At 62.6% G+C, this 20,016-nt stretch overlaps 1 protein-coding gene across 1 annotated transcript; it reads right to left on the bottom strand.

The window, feature by feature from the left end:
• Window positions 1-1,381: 1,381 nt before the first annotated feature.
• On the bottom strand, window positions 1,382-18,607 carry Cpz (carboxypeptidase Z). The gene is made up of 11 exons (XM_003461870.5): window positions 18,436-18,607; window positions 14,628-14,660; window positions 12,819-13,193; window positions 10,991-11,203; window positions 9,781-9,977; window positions 8,492-8,653; window positions 7,816-7,974; window positions 5,704-5,839; window positions 4,400-4,539; window positions 2,329-2,428; window positions 1,382-1,836 (listed from the first exon to the last, which is right to left on the bottom strand). The coding sequence occupies exons 1-11, from the start codon at window positions 18,479-18,481 to the stop codon at window positions 1,469-1,471; spliced, it is 1,929 nt and encodes a 642-aa protein (XP_003461918.2). The 5' UTR covers window positions 18,482-18,607; the 3' UTR covers window positions 1,382-1,468.
• Window positions 18,608-20,016: the final 1,409 nt, after the last annotated feature.

Here is a 20,016-nt window from a genome sequence, read left to right as displayed (position 1 = left end):
GGGGCCACAGAGGGCATCCCCCTGACTGTGAGCAGGGCGAGGTGGGCACTGAGTGGGCAGATGTCCCATCTCTCTGCCTGTCCAGCCCCACAGTGCTTAGCCTTCCCTGCCTGAAGGCCTCGGGGCTGGCCGGGTAGGGGAGCCGGGCAGGGCTGCGCCTCACACGGGGCCTGCTGAGCAAGGGGGGCGCTCTGCTCACCCACACTCACTGAGTAGGCAGCAGGGTCCTCCCGCCGAGCCTTGCAGGCTCTGAGGACCTCTGGGTGGTGCCCGAGACACCACAAGACCGAATAAACATCAGCCTGGAGGCCCTTGGCCACCTGCGGGAGCCAGGATAGGACCACAGCTGTGACGCCCAGCCCATGTTTCAGGTCACTCTAGAGGCACAAGCCTGGTGTTCGGCAGCCAGGTATCTTTATGCCCATGACACCCCCATGGATGCCACCCCCAGGACCCCTGCGGGCCTGCTCCTCCAGTGAACTGTGTGCCAGGGCTCTGTGTGAAACACAGGAGGCCAGAGACAGTGCAAGGTGCAGCCAGCACGGTCATGTCGGCATCTCGCAGGGATGCTGCCCCCCTCCAGGGTGAGCTCACTGGCCTGGGCACTGTAAGAGCCAGCCCAGTGCCCCAGGACGGAGGAGCACAGGCCCATGGCAGCTCCACGGGCCAGAGATGGCCAAGCCCCGTACTCCCCTGGAGTCAGCCCTGAGCCTTGCCACAGACCTTATTTGAGAAAGTCTGTGGAAAGCCATGGGTAAGATGAGCGTGTCCACCTTAAGGAAGGGGACACACAGCAGGGATGGGGACACAGGGAGAGAGAAGCCGCTGCCCACGGGTTGGCCCTGCTACACCTGGTCTGTCCTCCACCCAGGCCCAGGACAATCGGTCCTGCTCCGGCCCAATCTGTAGTCACTCTGCAGCCTGAGCAGATGAATGTGCTTCCTCTGCCCACACTGTCCAGGGGGCCCTGCCCAGCAGCCCAGGGGCTCACAGGGGACACCATCAGTCTGCACAGGTCCCTGGACAGGACCTGGTGGTGTCCCAAGGATGAGGGAGAAACTGTGGCACAGTGTCTCCCGGAGCCAGGCCTGTGGAAGCCTGAGAACCTCTGTGTGACCCTGGGCCCCTTCCTTGTCACCTGCCCGGCCTAGACCTGCCTTGGGGTGACTCTGGCCACCTGCTTCCCGTCCGCCCCACCTTGATCCGAGCCTCCCTAGCCGTCAGCACAGGCCCTCGGCTCAGCTCCCCTCTCCCCCACCTGCCTCGGGTTCTTGCCTGTAAAGCCGACTCAAAGCCTCATGGCCGGGGGAGGGCCAGCTCGGACCCGGGGTCCCACCACAACCCAGAGTCCTTCCCTCCCCACAGAGCCCTCATCACGGTAGATGGTGCAGAACCCCTTTAATAACATGGTACGGCTTATGCTACGTGTGCAGCGGTGAAAGTCAAGAGCAGGACCCCGCGAGGTGGCCTAGTACTTGAGTAGCCAGCGTGGACGGTGGGCAGTGAGCGACGTGAAGTATGACCACCACCAGGGCTTGCTCCCGCGGGCCAAGGGCAGCCTGTGTGCTCCGAGGGGCTCAGGGTCCTGCTCTGCGGGGTCCCTCCGGGGGGCCTCGCTGCCCCGTGCCACCCGGAAGCGAGTCACGGCTCTCTGGAGCGTGGGCAGGGACTTCTTGGGACCTGCACCCAGCGGCTGCAGGATGAAGTCCACGCGACCGGCCCTTTTCATGCGGAGTGGGATGGTGACTCTCTTCATGACCTTGGCGTAGCCAGGGGCCTGGGCGATGACCACGTGGGACCCTGGCGGCAGCAGTCTCCAGTAGTCTCCGTCTGGAGCTTCAAAGAGAGTGCAAAGGACCCTCAAAGCCCGGCTATGGACTCAGTCTGAGATTAAGTGACGGGTGTTGGCAGGGCAGGGCTATCAGGAGGGGCAGACAGATCCCACAACTGCCTCTGCCTCCAGTCTACCAGGAACCCTTTTCCCACTTCCTCTCTCTGTCAGACTCCTATTCATCCCTCAAGGCCCTGGCCAGTAACATACATCCTAGTGTACAATGTATACTCAATCAGCAGTGAGGCCAGCTCCTCACTGGGACGTGAACTCAGGGACACACAACTGGGCTTGTGGGAGCAGGCGGCTCCCTCCTGCCACCTCTGGGCCTCTGGCTTTTTCTGGGACTGCAGGGCACACACTGACTGTCAGGCAGGAGAAGCACAGAAGGCAGAGGGAGATGAGTCCCCTGCACCCTCCCTGGCCGCCCTGGCCCATGCTGTCCTGTACCCAGAGTGCCAGCAGCCACAGTCCAGAGCGCAGCCCGTGGTGCTCACCTGTGGTGACATCGTGGCGGATGCCTCTGACCACGATGCGGGCGTTCTTCACTGGCTTTCCGAACCTGTCCACCACCATGCCTTTGATGCCCCGGTGCGCCTGCAGGGTGGTGGGAGGGCGGATGCCACGTGCTGTGTGGCTCTGAGGGAGTCATCGCTCTCTCTGGGCCCCACTTCCCGGCTGTGACCGAAGGGATGGGTGGGCCCTGCCGGTCAGCGAGTGACCGAGGTTCCCGGAGCCTGACTCCCTCCCCGCCTGCCTGACCCACAGGGCCTGCAGGAACCGCTGACGCCCAGGCCAGAGGGTGCCACAGAGCCGAATGACACTCCCACGCTCCGTCCTGGCCAGGTGTGGCTCTGGGGAAATCAGGGCACAGTGGCACGGAGATCCGGCTGAGCGCATTGCGAGGGCCTTGGCACCGACAGTGGGAGGACAGAGCTGCCCCCACCTCCCTCGAATCCTCGCTGTGTCCCTCTCCCGCAGATCGCCCACAGCAGACAGAGAGGTGGGGACAGAGCAGGCGCCCTCAGCATCCTCAGGCCCTTGGCCAGGCCCCACCGGCAGCTCCCACACAAACTGGGCCCTGCCTCGCTCTGTCCTTCTCCCTTCCTGGCTCACCTCACCCAGGAAGACCCAGCTTGCCATCCTCCTCCGGGCAGCCCTCCCTGGTGTCCCGCCTCATCAGGAGCCTCCCTAGGGCCTCCTCCAGGGCCCCACATCCTGAGATTCCTGTCTCCCAGCCTGGCCAACAGCCTTGTGTCCCCACCAAGAGCAGGATGGACACACAGGGCCCCTCTGCTCCCTGCCTGCCCAGCTGGCACAGCACCACAGGATCCTGTGCCTGGGAGGGACCAGAGGCCTCCCTGTGCCATGCGGAGCACAGAGACAGCATTGCCCCACCCTCCTGGCAGAGGCCTGGACCCCTGTCTGTCCTCCCCGCTCCCCCACCGCCCCGGGTCTGCTCAGCATCAGCCAGAACAGCCTCGATTGGCCTGGACAGGCTCGATCTTATCATGGCCGTACTGGCCCGGGGTCGCCCATCTTGAAGGCCAGGCAAAGCTGCTGACCGCCCACTGCTGGGTACCGCCCAGATCTCCGCAGCCGAGACCTGGCCAGCAGCATCCCCGGAGCAGGCGCAGAGCTGCCCAGGCCCCTTCCAGCTCCCGTTCTCCAGGCGGCCGTAAACACAGGGCGTGGAGCCCAGTCATCCAGGGTGAGGAAGGAGCCCAAGCCACCATACGCACCGCTGTGATCTGGGCTTTGTGTCTCCCCTCTGCCCACTGCTGCTCTGCGTTGACCCAGAGGAAGCTGCTGATCTTTCTAGAAAGGAGGACCTCGGGGACAGGGCTGGGGCTGGGGACAGTGGACCTTGGCCTATACTTGGGCAAATGCCAGGCACAGGGACAGGGCACACAGGCCTCCTCTGGCCCAGCCCTGTATAATCCCCTGCTGACCCCCTCTCTAAACAGGGCACCCGGCTGCCACCAAGGGTGGAGGTGCCAGCTGTGCAGTGTCACCCCCACCTCACCCGCTCAGGGATGCCTGTGCCAGTGGGCCGTGTGTGTAACTCAGCGCACTGGGAAAAACCACTTCTGGGGGGCCAGAGCCACCTCCTGAGCCCCTCAGCAGCCCCTCTGAGTGGGTGCTGGGTGAGGTGGTGGGCAGTGACACCTAGGCTCCCCAGGACCAGCAGGGCTTTCTGTGCTGTCCCCCCTCCCCCACTGTGCTCTGTAACTCAGCCTGAGGCAGTGGGGGGCCCTTCGACCCATACCCCAGCCTCTGACCCCTGGTCCTGCCACTGCTCGCACTGACCACGTGAATGCCCTGTGTCAGAGCACCCCTTAGCCCAGCCCAGGAACCTCAGGATCTCGAATGGCCCTGCACCCAGAAGGCTCCCCGTCTCATTCCTTCAAGATGAAGTTGGCCAGCCACCTCCTCCAGGATGCCGCCAACCCTGTAGCCCTTTCGCAGAGCCCCTTTGGGGTGAGATCTCCGCTCACCAGGTTGGACCACCCATTCCCCACTCCCCAGCACCCCCAGGGCCCAGGTGGCCCGCAGAGCCCCGCGCACCATCTCCAGGAAGCTGAGGAGTGGTTCCTTGTTGTGCTGCCAGAGCCTGTACAGTGCCTCCTCCGGCGGGAACTTGGTGCAGCCCAGCTCCACTGTGATCTCGAAGCAGTTGGTGTGCAGGTAGTTGAAGTCGGACATGCCTGCGGACAGCAGGGCAGCATCAGTGGAGGCCAGCGGTGTGCGGCATCCTGTGCCATCCACACAGGTGGCTGCCACCGGCTCCCGGACAGCAGGTAGAGGACCATGATGACAGTAGCGTCTGATTCCTGTCACTCCCTGGCTCCAGCCCCAGGGTCCTGACTCCATTTCCCAGGAAGTGTCTGGCGGCAGAGTGGACGCCCAGGCAGCTGTGCATGGGGAGAGGTGGGGACTTCACCTTCAGTCCCCACCCAATGGGCCCAAGTTTCATGGCCAGCTCAGAGTCCTAGCCTCTCCAGAGACAGAGGCCTGGGTACAGAAGCAGGCAGCAGGGAGCCCACCCTTCAGGACTCGGGGCTGCTCTGAGCCCAGGATGCTGCCAGCCCTGACCATGATCAGCTTCTTAGCCCAGCCCACCCTGGAGACTGTGGCAGACCCAGGGGACAACAGAGGCCTGATCCAGCCAGGGATCGCTGCCACGGGTCACTGATGTGAGCCCAAGTCCTAGAGGAGAGAAGGCGCCCTCCACAGGGGATGCAGTGTCATCTGGGACAACAGGGGATGTCACCAGCGGGCCTGACCTTGGAGAGGAGAGGGGGACATGAGTCCCACCCCTCCACCACAGCCACAGCCCTGGCCAAGTCTCTGCCATCCTCATCTGGAGGACAGCAGAGCTGAGAAGCACTGAGCACACGTGGAGGACAGAGAATGGACATGTGGTGGCATCCCTGTGTGGCATGGCCATCTCCATGGTCCCCTAGGTACCCACACAGGGACAGCTACCCGGATAGTGTACACATGGAAAGAGCTGTACACATGCGCCCCGCACTGCCACAGAGGGACGTGTGCTGTGCGCTGGGCCAGCCTCGACACAGCACTAAACCCGCTGGCCTCCAGCCAGTCTGCTGAGCTGCTGAGGGGCAGGGAGGACCGGTCACCGGCAGAGTCATGACACAGGTGCGACAAGGCAAAGGACAGGAAGGGCAGCAAGGAAGGCCACAGGGCCAGCCTGTCTACCCCTGCCTTGGGCACGGTGGTTGGCACATCCCTCCCTTCAGCAGAGAGAGACTGAAACAGGAGCCAGGCCTGCCTGGTACTGCCTCCCCACAGGGCAGAGCCGCCCACCCCGCTGGGCTGTCACCAGCCTCGGGGCCCTGCGCACGCACCTCCCGTGAAGCTGTACCAGTCGGCGCCGTTGATGATGCTGCCCTGCTTCAGGAAGTTGCCCCCGCACCTGTGCTCTGACCTGTCCATCATCATGGGGTGGACATCAGCATAGGCTCTGGCCAGCAGCTTGAACATCTGCAAAAAAGGAGCAGGAGAGAGGTTCAACCCCAGAGGAGGGGCTCTGTAGAACCCGACAGTGCTGCCCGGCCCCTGGCACCACAGGGGAGGGCACAGAGCCCAGGCAGAGGGCATAGCTCGGGCACAGGCCGGGAGGTGGTGATGGGTAATGTCAGACTGTGCTGGGGACAGGGATGGGAGACCACTGAGCCACCCCCACACCAGCTGGGGGGACACTGGCCAGCCCACCAAGCCCAGCAGCCCACAGGGAAGAGAGGCTGGCGGAGGGACAGAGGCCTGCGGGCTGTTTCCACAAACCTCATCCCAACACCAGCTTCTCCCATTGGCACTACCGCACCCTCCTGCCCACTGACCAGCACCCAGCTGTGGCTTTCCCGTGCCAAAACCACATGCAGTTTCCTCCACAGCTGGTGGAGTGGCATCAGACACAGCTGGGCCCCACTGCCCCTCCCATAGGCGGGTCTCATCCCCCTGCAGCCCAGGCTGGACATGCTCTTGCACGGGCTTGCCAGGGCTCCATGACCTGGGACACATCTGTTCTGGGAAGGGGACACCAGCAGGGTGGACAGGCAAGGCTCAGCAACAGAGCCACCCACGCCAGAGCCAAGAGCACTCTCTGGTGGCATCACCTGATCTAGCACCCAAGATCTGGGCTTAGGGGTGGCAAAGAGGTTGGCCCAGCTCTTCAAATGCAAACCAAGCACCCACGGCCACTCAAGTCCTCTGATGCCCAGTGCTGGTAGATCAGGACTACAGCCCTGCCAAGCCTTGGGCAGAGTCGCCATCCTGGGGAAGTCACTTGCTCCCGGGCCTCTCCACGATGTGTTGGGCTGTGGGGGCTGCAGGGTTCCCACCCCAGGCCTGACCTCGCTGACCACCCGTGAACAAGCATGGGGTGGGGAATCCACACTTGGACACCTTCCCTGACCCTGCTCCTCACCATTGCTGTCCTGAGGTCACTGCTCATCACCAGCCAGCCTTAGGGTTAGGGCCTGAAGGGACAGCTCAGAGTGACACAGGGCTGAAGCACAGGCCAAGGCCACATGAAGCCCACCAGTGGGGGGCACCGTGGGGGCCAGCTTCAGAGCAGGCAGGTGTGGAGCCCCATAGTCAGGTGCCAAGGAAGGTGGATGCCAGTCCCCTACGTTCCCCCCACTGGCCCAGCCTCCCCAGGGGCGCTGGTTTGGAGGCACAGTGAGGGTCGCTGGGAGACCATGGCTGGGGGGGCTCTGTCCACTCCGGCGGGACTCTTTGGGTCAGTCTACTCCTGCCCCATCCCAGGGCCGTTTTCACACGCTGAGGCCTAGCCTAGGAGACTGCTCAAAGATGTCCGCCCTGCCTGGGGTCACAAGGACCCCAGGAGCTCTGGCACAGAGCCAGCCCTCACCCAGCGCAGTGACTGACCTCGCAGACCTGCAGAGTCCCTGCGGGAAGCTGTCGACCCCGTGTAGCTCCACCCACTGCATCGGCCACGCCCACCCTCTTTCAACCACGCCCGCTTCCCGCGGCCACGCCCTCCCACGTGGCCCCTGTCCTGCGTCCTCTCCCGGGTCGGGGTTCAGCGCTGGTCCCGGGGCTGGGCCGTAGAGGTGGTTCAGGATTGAATCACCATTGCGGATCGTAGGACCTGGCTTTGGCCTGCGGCCCATCTCGGGTCACGCTGGCCCTCAGCTTTGTGTCACCCACACCGTGGGAGGGGACCCCGCCCTCCAGACTCAGCACTGTGGCTGTGTCCGGGCTGCAGACCTCGGGGAGCCCTGTGACGTGGGGGTTAGCGGGCTGGCCGGGTCGTGGGTCCTGGGCTGCAGCCCCGGCCGCGTCACCTGCAGAACTGCGCGACTGGACTCTCTGCCCCTCCCACAGCCGCAAGCCCAGAAGCCCAGGCCCCGAAGGGGACCATTGGCGCTGCAGCAGCGCCCCCTGCCGGCGTCGCCTCGCTCGCACCCTCCTGAAGAGGGCTAGCCGCCCCTCACCTTTTCATCGGGCGTGGGGGAAAACATCTTCTCCTCCAGGGGGTGCTTGGAGAGATCAAAGGGGTAGGACACCACCAGGTCGCCCCCATGGAGGCTGGCGGACAGCATGAAAGGGATCGTCCGCATCCACTTCATGACCGCCTTGGTCTCAGGGGCCACCTGCCAGACAGAGGCGCCGCTTTGGCATGGGCACGCGCCAGCCGCCCCCACTTCCGCCCCTGGGTGTCATAACTCTCTCATGTCGTGGGGACCTTATCTGGATGACGTCCCCCAGGGCTAAGGGTGGGCCGCAGGCCACTCAGGGCTTCCACAGCTGCTGGGCACCGACGCCGCACTGGGCAGGGGGCAGCTGCTTGGGTTCCTTCCACAGCGCAACCAGCCCCAAAGCGGACAGAGCCCAAATCTGCACAGCGCTTTGGTCACCTGGCAGCTGGTGCCCAGCCCAGGCAGGATGCAGAGCCATGGGCCCCAGCCCGCAAAGGTGCCACCAACAAACCGTCATGGGAAACTCCCAGAGCAAGCTGTCACTTGGCCCCTGCCCTCATCCAGGACGAGGCGCCCCCCTGAATCCCGCCCGGGACTGGACCTGGCGTGAGCCACACCCCACGGTAGGCGGAGGGGAGGGGCAGGCTATGCCTGCCAGGGCCGCGCAGGTGGGCCTGGGAGCAGCTCCTACCTTACCCCACCAGTAGTGCTGCGGGATGGGGATGTGGTCTGTGCGCACTCCCCGCTCCACCGCCAGCCGGTAGTACTCCGAGGTCAGGTCCGGGAAGTTCCGGTTCAGGTCCAGGTTCTGTGCATTCTGCCTCCCGCTGGTCCACCCGTTGTAGCCAGCGCCCTGAGGACGTGGGCGAGGCCACATGGGGCTCAGCGCAGCGCCAGAACTCCTTTGCAGGGAGCTGGGGCTGGGGCTTCCCACTGGGGCTCCGGGTCATGCCCTTGGCCGTGCCTTGGCTCCTGCCCCTCACCCCACATCTAAGTCACCTCCCAGAGCACCTCAATTCCCTTGTGCATGCACTCACACCCACCCCTTCTCTGCCACGAGCTGTCACTACTGCTGGTGTCACCTTTTTGTACTGGTAACTGAACCCAGGACCTTTGCGTTGACCTATGTCCCTAGATCTCCCCCCCCCCCACTTTGAGACAAGGTCTTACCAAGCCACTAAATCGCCCAACCTGGGCAAAAGGTTTCCATTTTGGAGCTAGGTGTGGTAGCTCATGCGTGTGAGTGATCCTAGCACTTGGGAGGCTGAGGCAAGAGGATCGTTGCAAGTTCAAAACCAGCCTGGGCTACAAAGTGAGCTCAAGGCTGGCCTGAGCTGCGTATGGAGACCCTGTCTCAAAAAAAACCAAACCAAAACAAAACAAAACAACAACAACAACAAAAAAAAAAAACCCAAAAGCTTTTGATCCTGCCTCAGCCTCCAAAGTGCTGGGACTGTAGGCTGTGCCATCTTGCCAGGCCTAGGTCAGCTTTTTAAATTTGTCTTAAGACAGCTTTGTGCTATATAAGGATCACACTCTTTGGGGGGCGTTGGATCGTGGCTGGGCTGCATCTCAATTCTTTCCACGTCTCACCCTCCCTCCTCCATTTGCAATTGTCTGTCTGTCTTTCCTGTTGTCTATTTTGCTCTTGTATACCCTGGGTTTCTCGCATAAGAGACACCATGTGACATTTAAGCTCATTTCACTTCACACTGCGCTCTCGTCTTCTCCAGGAGTTTATCCTTCTTCACGGGAGAGCAGTGCTCCACGCGAGCGACCACCACACTTCATCCATTTGTCTGCTGAGGGCACAGAGGGCACTCCGAGATTTCAAACGTGCTGTGAAACCATTGGTGCCTGTCTCTCCCAACCCTCAGCAGCACCTGGCCACGGAGCTGGCTGCTGAATCCTCATCACCTGGAATCCCAGACGCAAATAGGCCCTGCGTAGCGGCCACTGAGTCCCCGGGGCAGCGCTCACCTCGGCCGCCGCCACCTCGTAGCCATCGGGGTTCATGGATGGCAGCAGGTGGATGCGGGAGGTGTTGAGCAGGCGCTGTACCCGTGGGTTGCCCAGCAGGTACTCAGAGCACAGGTACTGAGCCAGGTAGATGAGCATCTCGCGCCCCGCCACCTCGTTGCCGTGGATGTTCCCGATAAGCTTCACCTCGGGCTCCACTGGGGAAACACGGGGACTTGGGGCGGCACCGCAGGGCCTGAGGCCCCAGCCTCGAGCCCACTCAGCCAGGGGACGGGGGTGGCCTGGGAGCACTGCACACCGTACAGTCTGCCTAGGGCTCCCTAGGGCTGCTGGGACGCTGAGCTGCTAGTAGTAATGTACAGTGTCACACGTTCGTAAGATTCCACTGGTGGCCTCTCCACGTGTGAGCACCGCATGGGAGCCTGGGGTGGAACGGCGCCGCTTCTGGGTCGATCCTGCCTGACGCACAGCCTGGAGACAGCGGGGCAGGAGGCGAGGCTGACCCCCGGCTCTCCGGGGGAGGAAACTGGGGCTCTGTGCTAAAACGCCCTGGCTTCTCAGAGCAGCCACCCACAGCGTCCCCGCACCTCCCAGGGGCGGCACTTTCCAGAAGTTTGTTTCCTGTCCCTCCCGTCAGAAGACAGCAGGGCTGGCGCTTCCCATGCTGCCCCCTGCTGGCTTGGCGTGGGAGTGCGCAGAAGTGGACCTGGATTTTCCAGATGGAAAAGCCAGTGTCCATGCCATCCAACTGGTGGCACTGTCCCCGAACAGTTTGGTAAGGAGGGAGGAAGGGACTAGGACACAGGTCTCACTGATCTGCCCAGCCTGGTGCTCACAGGCAAGACCACAGGACCATCTCGCTCAAATGCCTACGCTGGCCTTGAGATTGTAATCCTCCTGCCTTTGCCTACTGAGGGGCTGAGGCAACAGGTGTGGTCTTCAAGCCTGGCCTGTTTTCAGTCTCGCACTGGTCTGGCACCCTCTCAGTCCTTGTCATCAGCATCTATGCTGTGATGAGTCCGAGTGCAGTGGACACTCGGGAGGTCATCTTCATCTATACAGCCATCCCTGTGGGACGCAGCCATGCACCACGCAGAGCCCTGAAACCTCGCTCATACCTGGTACCCCAGACCTCCCTCCCCTGCCTGTGCACCCCAAGGCCTGGTAGACAGCACCCTTCCCGGAAGCCAGCCTCCCGCAAGGCACCTACTGAGCTCGTGCTGGCCAGGGCGGCCCGAGAACTCGATGACCAGCAGGTCCTTGCCATCAAAGCTGCGGCCGATGCTGTAAGTCTTGGCCACCTGGGCACAGCGGGCCGCCGTCCGCTTCAGCACCCGCACCATCTGGGCGTAGGAGTGGTGGGCGAAGCGGATGAAGGTGGGCGGTAGGCCGGAGGGCAGGACCTCCTCGGGTTCCAGGTCACCTGTGGACACAGGAAGCCGGGCTGGACATTGTCCAGTCACCAGTGGCTCCCAGCTGGCCCGCTGGCCTCCCCCACTGCTACTTGAGGCCGGACGCCCAGACTCCCCTGCAGCATCCAGGGAGGGGGACCCAGGCGTCACCTGTGTGGTTCTGCTGGTCTGCGATATTTTCCTTTACGACCTCCTTTATAGAGCTCCTGACTGTGGTGACAGTCAGTGTCCCTGCTGGAGGCCTACATGGCACAGAGGCACTAGCACATCCCCAGCGCTACAGGAGGGAGGTGTGGGAGGGCTTCCAGTCTTCCACCTCAGAAACCTGCAGACTGCCTCCCCATGGGCGCGTCCTGCCACCGCCACCTGCTGCGACCACGGTGCCCATGTGGCTTCGCATCCTGCCCACTGGGCAGGCTGCCCCAGACCTGGGGCCGATGTGGCAGCAGGTCTTGGTGACTCCTCACGATGGCCCCCAGGCTGGCATTGTGCCCAGATGTCCCCTGCCCCTGCCAGGAACAGAGGGCAGAGCGGGTGGAGCCCAAGCTGAGACCCAGTGGCATTCCCTGGAGACTGTCCTCTGCCCTAGTGACCACCACAGCTGCTGGGGACTGCAGGGTTAATGGCTTCCCTGGAGACTGTCCTCTGCCCTAGTGACCGCCCACAGCTGCTGGGGACTGCAGGGTTAATGGCTTCCCTGGAGACTGTCCTCTGCCCTAGTGACCGCCCACAGCTGCTGGGGACTGCAGGGTTAATGGCTTCCCTGGGCTGCTCACAAGGGCATTGAGGGCAGGAAGCAGGGGGAAGCAGGGCGCCCAGAATAACCTCGCTCGAGCCACTGCCCAGGCTTCTCTGGGGCCGCCTTGGCACAGGACAAGCCTGGCTTCCTTCCTGGGCCTCGCCAGCCAACTCCTCTCTCCCCCAAGAGTCTGTCACCACCCAGCTGTCCCCAACCCACACCAAGGCCAGGTCAACCTCTGTCCAGGAGCATGAGGCTGTGAGTGCCAGGACTGGGCCCTGCACCAGCCCAGAGACCCCGCCCAGGAACGGGACTGCGCCCTGTCCCTTGTCACCTGCCATGTCTCACCGAAAAGCTGTGCGCACAGTAGGTGCTAAGTAGCTCTCTGAAGAGTGATAACAGCCCCATCCCCTGGGGGCTGGCTGGGTCACTCTGGAGGTGCACCCTGCACTGTCTGCCTCCCAGAGCCCCTACGTTCTCAGCTGGAGGTGAGAATTCATTCTATGACACCACGGGACCCTGTAGCCTAGCCAGGAGAGGCCACTGCCCCACACGGCACCCTGGCCACATAGGCTGCTGAGCTGCCTCTCACACTTGCTGATGTGACAGGAAATGGACACGCTCGGGCCTGACCTCACGAGCCAGCTTCCAGGAGGGGTGGACCCCAGGTGCAGGGGGTGGACCCCAGGTGCAGGGGATGGCCCTGCTGCTCCCTGTCTCCCACCCACAGATGGGGGTGATGGCTCAGACCGGCCCCGGGCATGGCTGCACACCCCAAGATGAGCAGCTCGCTGCCCCACCACCAGCTGGTCCTTAAAAGAAGCAGAGCACCTATCTGCACGAGCCCTGGCTGCTGGGAGCTGGGATGCACCCCAGCCTGGCCTCACCCCGAAGCTGCTCCAGGGGGTCGAAGCAGCCCTCCTCCTCGGATGCGAAGTAGCGGGTGCAGTCCAGGAAGTAGGGCCAGGCCATGTCGATGGCGTCGAAAGCGGGCTGGCAGGCTTCCTGCAGGCCCTGGCACACACGCCGACAGGGCCTCCGCACACGGCTGCCCTCACAGCGCGGGGCCAGCACGGCACAGCCCAACAGCCGTAGGTCGGGGTTGCACTGGCCCTCCAGGAGGTGGTGCAGCACACTCAGCAGGATGTACTCGGAGCTGGCCTCCACAGCCTCGCACGACCAGTGGTCCAGCGCCGTGGGGAAGGTGGTCCGGTTGTAGGTGCCATCTGCACAGGTCGTGAGCCGCAGGTCCACACAGGTAGCTGGGGAGGCAGGGTTCACAGGTCACACAGTGGCCCAGGCCCAAGAGAACCCCATCTGGTGAGAGGATCACAGGGGCTCCGGCTTCACAGCAAATTCACCCACGGGCCATGACTGATGGCAGGTGACGGGAACAGGTCGTGGCCTAACCGAAGGGAGCAAGGCATGGGCACGACCTTGGGGCTGTAGCTTGTTCCCAGCCCTTCCTCTCTGTCTCTTCCTGGCCACCATGCTGTGACCAGCTGGCCACCTCCACACTCTCCTGCCACCACGATCCTCCCTCATCTCAGGCCTAAAGCACAGCACAGCCAGCTGTGGACTGAACCCCTGAAATCATGAACCAGCAAGCCTCTGCCTCTTGGTTGATTTTCTTAGATGTTGTCAGAGCAACAGAAAGCTGACGGCACAGTTCCTAGGACAGGCTGTGAAAATCCCGAACAGGACAGTCCTCACAGAGGTGCCCAGTTTGGCTGGTCCTCGCTTCCTCGGGGAGGGTGGCCCTCTGCCAGTCTGAGCTCAAGGCCTGTGAGAGGCCGCGTGGAAACAGCTGTGCATTGCAGGCATTTGGACGCAGGCAGAGTCAGGCAGCACCTCTGTTGCAGGACTTTCTGCACTAACCCTTACAGCAGTTCCCTCGCCCCAGGTCCCCCCACCCCTCGCCCCGGCCCCTCTCCTCGGCACCCGACATCACGGATGTGCTGAGAGGCACCCGACCTGAGTTCCGCCACCTTTCCGTGTCAGCTCTGAGAAAGGACAGGGTTGTTTGTTTCTGCTCAGCGTTTCTCTGCTCAGAATGCTAGATCGATGGCGCTGGCTTTCGCACAAGTTTTAGTCCCTTTGGATAGCAAACACTTGAACGCCTAGTCTGGGGTGGGGGGACCTCTGCCTGTCTCACAGAACCCGACTTGACCTCAGCACTGTCCTGAGTGTTTCAGACGCATATGTCTCAGAATCCCCATGTGAGACTCTTCGACTTTTCCTCAATTCGTAGAGGACACTGGAACCCAGGCTCGGCCCATGGTTCACTCTGACCATCCTGGGTGGGGCCCAGGACTGAGCCCGCGACTCAGCAGGGGCCTGGCAGCACTGGAGCCCAGGGGAGTAGAGCGCTGGGCCGGGGAAGCATGTGCATTCCTTTAGCCCCCAGCCTCCCCACAAATGTATTAGGTCAAGATGGGGCGCTGCTGCAACCCCTGGGGAAGATAAGGGGAGCTGGCAGCAGGCAGAGGCAGGAGGGGGCACCTGCAGGTGCTCTCAGCAAGCCTGTGCCGTGGGCCTGTGTGTCCTGGGTCCCACCAGCTTCTCTCAAGCTGTGAGGCAGAGTGATGCAGGGTCAGAGCCCTGTGCTTTGCCACCCACTCCAGGAACCAGGAGCCCGCTCTAAATTGGAGGCTCTGGTGCACCGAGAAACCTGACTGGGAAGTCCAGGTACGAACCGCTGTTGGCAGCCGCTGGCCCGTAGCTGTCACCTGCAAAGAGAGAAGACACCGCGTTAGGGACGCATGCCCGGGACAGGGGCACCGCAGGCTGCTCTGTCCACAGCCTGGTGGCCCCAGGTGCTGGTGGGCACCCGGTCTGCTCACCCTCTGTGGCTGCATCTCACGCTCCTCCCCCCACCCTGATGGCGGTGGAAGCCCCCTTTCTGGGTGAGGACGGTCTGAAGGGTCAGTGAGTTGCCTAAGGATGGGCACCTGTGGGCAGTGTGGGTCTGAGGGCTCTGCTCTGGCCCCGCATGGACTGGCCAACAGGTTATAGTGGACCTGCTGTCTGGGGTAAACAGGCCTGGACCTGCAGGGCTTCTGTGGGCATCCTGGGGTTGAGCAGCCAGCTGGGCACTGCAGGCTCTGACCATGTGTCACTCAAAGCCTGCTCCAAGGGCCAGCAAGGCACAGGCTGCTGGCCCCAGAACAGTCTGCAAGGTTGGGGCGGGGCCTTACTAATGCACGAGCTGGGAATCCCTCCCCAAATAGTGCAGCACTCACACGAATATTTTTGCGACCGTGGGGTTTCTGGGACCTCCAAAGCCCAGCTGCCTGGGTCCCACAGTAAGGCCCCAGGAGGGCGAATAAGACTCACGTTAGCCAGGGACACCCCGCTGAGGACAGTGAGGAGTAGCCCACGACAGCCCCACAGTGATAAGATGGCGAAGAGGGCCACCGTGCTCCGACCACTCCGCCAGTTAGCGTACCAGGTTCTCCCCGTATGGCAACATTGTGGCACTGTGTCTGCCAGATGCCCCAGGACAGACCCCCGTCCTGTGATCCACGACGAGGGACCATGCAGATCCTGGGCAGTGCACATCCAGGCACATGCCCTGCCACTCCGGACTCAGTTCCCCTCCTTGTCCCAATCCAGTGGCAGCACGCACTGGCCCACTCTGCCTCGAGGGCCGAGAAGGTGCAGCCCGGTCCCCAGCTCTGCACATCACTCACAGCACAGCAAGGGCCTTCGACAAGTGTTAACTCGAGCCACCACCATGCACCATGGTGGGGTGAGCGGGGCACGGGGAGAACAAAGGCAGAGAAGAAGCTGGTCCAGGCCCTCCGCGCAGCACTGGCATGGTCTCTCAGGGCAGCCAGAGGCAGCTGCAATGCAGCATCGCAGGCCTCGAGGCCCCCTCCCCGGGCCTGGTGAGAGCCTGCGTCTGAAGCTGCCATCCAAAGCCTGCCCACATCGGAGCCCAGGACCTGCCCAGCTGCTGCTGCTCCATGCTGAGCGAGGGCAGACATGATGGAGAGGCCCCACGCCTGAGGCCCTCGGGCTGCCCACCTAGTCCAGCAGTGAATGGGGGTCACCTGGAAGCTAACCCTGGGCCTCTGCTGCCTCGGCAAAACCCAAGGTGAGGCCCCCAGGAGCCGAGCGAAGATCTGTCTCTTGCCCACTTCCAAAGCCAGCGAGCACCACCTGAAGGGACATGCAGGGACCAGAGAGCCTGGCTTCACCAGGCAAAGGTCCCGCTGGTTCACAGAGGGGAAGCTGAGGCCTGGGCAGAAAGTCCTGCTGTGTGCCTCAGTTTCCCTGCCTCATGCTGAGACAACAAGAGTGCTTCTGTGCAGCTACTGAGGCTCCGATCAGGTCAGTTGTGGCAGTGCCCAGTGCCACATGAGTGTCTGACAGGTTCCATCCAGTTCTGAGGAGACTGCCACTCACTTCTGGTATCCACAACACATCTGACCTCTGGGAAGGTGACAGGGGCAGTCACCACTCAGGGCTCTGGGATCCAGGAGCTGGGAGCCACTGTGTGCTCAGGGCCCATCCCTCAAGGAAGGGCCTCGTCCCCATCATGTTGGTGGCTGCTGTGGTGCTGGACCCTCCCCGGGGTGAACGTGACCATGTCCCGTGTGTCTGTCCATCTGATCTCCAACCACATCTTGACCGTGGCTTTCAAGCGAGATTGCACACATGGGTCCTGTGTCAGGTGACTGCCTTTTTTGGGGGGGACGTGATCAACCAGATCAGGTGGGGCCCGGGGGTGCTGGGCTCAGCAGGGCGGAGCTGCAATGACGGGGGAGGCCCAGAGTGCCTCGCCCACTGGCTCGGTCTCTCTGGGCATCTTCTGTCCACAGAGCGAGGGACAATCGCACCATTGCTCTCCCCTCCCAGCACTGGGGAGCCCAGCCTAGCAGCCGGGAGAACAGAAGGGGTTTGGAATTTGGGTCCCTGAAGGGTCCAAAGCCTCTGGTCCTTCTGTCAGCCACCTGCCACGTGTGCCATTGAGAGCCAGAACGCAGCAAGGTGAAGCTGGCACACTGTAAGACACACTAAAAATGTCGCACTAGGGGTTGGGCATCTATCGCAAAGCACTGGGACGAGACTTTGAATGCACCAGGTTAACATTTTGCAGTTAAAATGAATTTGACCTGAATTTTTAGTGTGTGTCTGTGTGGCTACCAGAACACGCCAAATGGCAAGTGTGACTTCCATCCTTTTTGGGAGTCCCTGTCCCAGAAGGGGCTTGAGTCCGGGGCGACCATGACGTCCCTTGGCCACGAGGTGGCAGCATCTCTCAACCCGGGCAGACAGGTCGCTTGGGGTGCCTCCTCTCCGGCAGGCTCAAGAGGCTGCTCCTTCCAGACAGGGCCCGCTCTGACCGGAGGAAGCCACACTGCGAGGCCAGAGAGGGTGATCATCTTCTCTGAGTCACACAGCAGAATGGAGTCGCCAGGTTCGGAACCCTGAGCCAGGCCCTGGAGACGAGACCAGGTCCCCAGAAGACCTGGAGCCCTGATACCTGGGCTCTGTACAGGGTCCTGGTCCCCAGGTTCATCTGCAAGGAGGGGCTCTGGGGCTGGGCAGGACCACAGCTGGAACCCTCCCTGGTGCCGCCTAGGGGGACTGGGCAGGTCAGGGAGGGCTTTCTGGAGGGGTCTCTGGGGTCCCGGCGAAGCCTGTGTATCTGACACTTCCTGGGAGCTTAGGGGTGCAGGGAGAGTCATGGTGACAGTCCTCAGGGACCCCTGTGCTGTCCACTCCCTCAGAAGGGAACAGAGGGAGGTGAGGGGTGCAGGCAGGGATGGGGCAGTGTGCAGTCTCAGGGAAGGAGGGGAAGGCGCAAGGTTCAGGCCACAGAGGCTCTCAGCCTGTCAGGCAGGTTCTCAGCTGTCCACGAACCTGACACCCGGGCCCCAGCCCCCTGGGACCCCAGCCCTCCAGGCACACAGGTGTCCAGCCGCTGATAAAGACACCCTGGGACCAGGCTCACCACCGGAGGGAACGGAGGCCAGCCTGCGGGACAGGGATGTGGCCAGCACTCCAGACTCCAGCTGTAGAGACCTTGTTGGTGAGGCCACAGGGAGGCCCACGGGTCCAGTCCCGGTCCTTTCGGTCTCCCTGCCCCAGACCCAGGCATGACCCAGCCCACCCCGCACTCAGCTTCCCGCCCACAGCCTGAAGCTGTGGGCCACGTCCTAGCCAGAGCCCACGGCACCAGGCCCTCCCCACTCTTGGAAGGACAAAGACAGGGCACCAGGGCCCCCTGCCAACAGGGTCTTGGCACCTGCTGGGGGCAGCTAGCGAGCCACGGTACCCACTTCTGTGCCCACACAGCTGGAGACCTGCCCTGCTCTCTGCCACCCCAGCCCCAGCTCTCTTTGGTCCCCGGGGGGTCTCCACCCCACGCGATTGGAGACCAGGGTCCCTTGGGCACACTCCAAAGACATCTGCCTGGGGGGGGCAGTTGTGTGACAGGGAACAGGGTCCTGGCTGGGTGTGCGCTTTGCCTGGGAAGGGGACGGCAGACCTTACCAGTGGCAGCCAGCGCGACCAGCACAGCGAGCGACAGCGGCAGCATGGTGGGCGCGGTGATGTGGCACTGGGCGCCCGCCCTAGCTCAGGGGGGGCGCCCGGATGGCCATGCAGGAGTCGGGTTACAGGGGCAGCGTCAGAGACCCAGAAAGGATGTGGCTGGAGGAGGAGCCCAGATAAACAGGCAGCCCCCCAGCCCCTGGGGAGTCCCGCCCCCAAGGGGAACCTCCTCCAACCCTGACGGCTCCAAAAGCCTGCGGGGGTGGGGGGACCCTGGTTCCTGGACAGGATGGGCCTGGGTGGGGGCAGGGTCCTGGCCCAATACTGACCTGGCTAGCAGGGAACCAGGCCACCCATGCTGAGCCTCAGTCAAGTGGGGGCAGGGATGAGTGTCCCCACATCATAGACCCACTTAGAAAGTCCTCCAGGTGGAAAGAGGTGGGCCGCCAGAAGCCTATCTGCCTTCCCTTCCCTGGAGCAGGGATCACAGGCACAGTGTTGGGTGCTGAGGTGGCCCGTGGTGACTGGCCGAGGACTGACCGAAGCTCCCAGGCTGCACCTGGGGACTGAGAGGGCCCTGCCCTGTGCACCTCTCTCCCCTGCCCACCTGGGGCCACCGGCAGGTCCAGGTCCCCGCCGCAGACTGGCTGTGATTGGGCCACACAGGAGTGTCACATCTGCTCCTGTGCTGGGCTCCAGCTGGGGTGCCCAGCCATCGTCTGAGTCCCAAGTCCTGGGGACAATGCCAGGCAGATGAGTCTCAGAAGGGCATGGAGAGAGGCACTGGCAGGGGTCACACCCCGCTCCAGGAGGGTCTCTGCCTTCCTAGGCCGCGTCACAGGCCAGACCCTGGACCGCAGCCTGCGCTGGGTTTATTTTGATCGATTTATGGTTGATGACTGATGGGCTAGGACTGGAGGACCCCATAGGCCAGGCAGGGGCTGCAGCCCTGAGCCCCCCAAGCTCCTCTCCACTTTTAACAACTTCCTGGCCTGTGTTTATTCCTCAGGAAAATGTGTTCTATTTGAATTGCACATTACGATTTACAAAACATTTCTCTTTTTTGCTTTGCTTTCTCTTTCTTTCCTTTCTGTTTCTTTTTAGGAGCCTGAACCCAGAGCCTTTGCATTGAACTACATCCCCAGCCCTTCTTTATTCTTTATTTTGAGGCAGGCTTTCCTTAAGCCACTACAGGTTGGGGTTGAGTTTGTGATTCTCCTGCCTCAGCCTCCCAAAGCACTGGGATTCCAGGCCCACACTGCTGTATGTGCTATAAACATCTTGGCAGAGGCATATTTTCAGAGGGAGGCATGAAGAACAGCCACACAAGGCCAGTTGTTTGGGAAGAAATCTGTCCGGCTGCCTCCACCCGCCTTGCCGGTGAGGTGCACGCCCATGGTGCTGCTGCGTGCACAGAGCCTTAGAAGACTTCAGCCCCTGAGAGAAGCACCGAGGACCTCGCTGTCCCTGTGTGGGCTCCGGGTTGGGAGCCCCACACTCTGGTGGCTTGTGCCCACAGATCCCAGGGATGAGGCCTGGGGAGGCTGTCCCCGCTGCTGGGACCTCTGGCCACCTGGATGC

Source organism: Cavia porcellus, unplaced genomic scaffold (assembly GCF_034190915.1).
Source record: "Cavia porcellus strain 051 isolate PalLab524CR breed Dunkin Hartley unplaced genomic scaffold, mCavPor4.1 scaffold_18, whole genome shotgun sequence".
NCBI lineage: Eukaryota > Metazoa > Chordata > Mammalia > Rodentia > Caviidae > Cavia > Cavia porcellus.
Note: the sequence above shows the minus strand (reverse complement) of the source record. Positions and strands in the feature narration are given on the sequence as shown.

Excerpts from the sequence above, each read along its gene's own strand:
- Cpz (XM_003461870.5), bottom strand. The coding sequence starts at position 18,481 with ATGCTGCCGCTGTCGCTCGCTGTGCTGGTCGCGCTGGCTGCCACTG. Across the intron at positions 8,654-9,780 it reads ACGAGGTGGCGGCGGCCGAG|GGCGCTGGCTACAACGGGTG; the intron begins GTGAGCGCTGCC and ends CCACGTCCTCAG. Across the intron at positions 4,540-5,703 it reads CTGGTACAGCTTCACGGGAG|GCATGTCCGACTTCAACTAC; the intron begins GTGCGTGCGCAG and ends TGCTGTCCGCAG.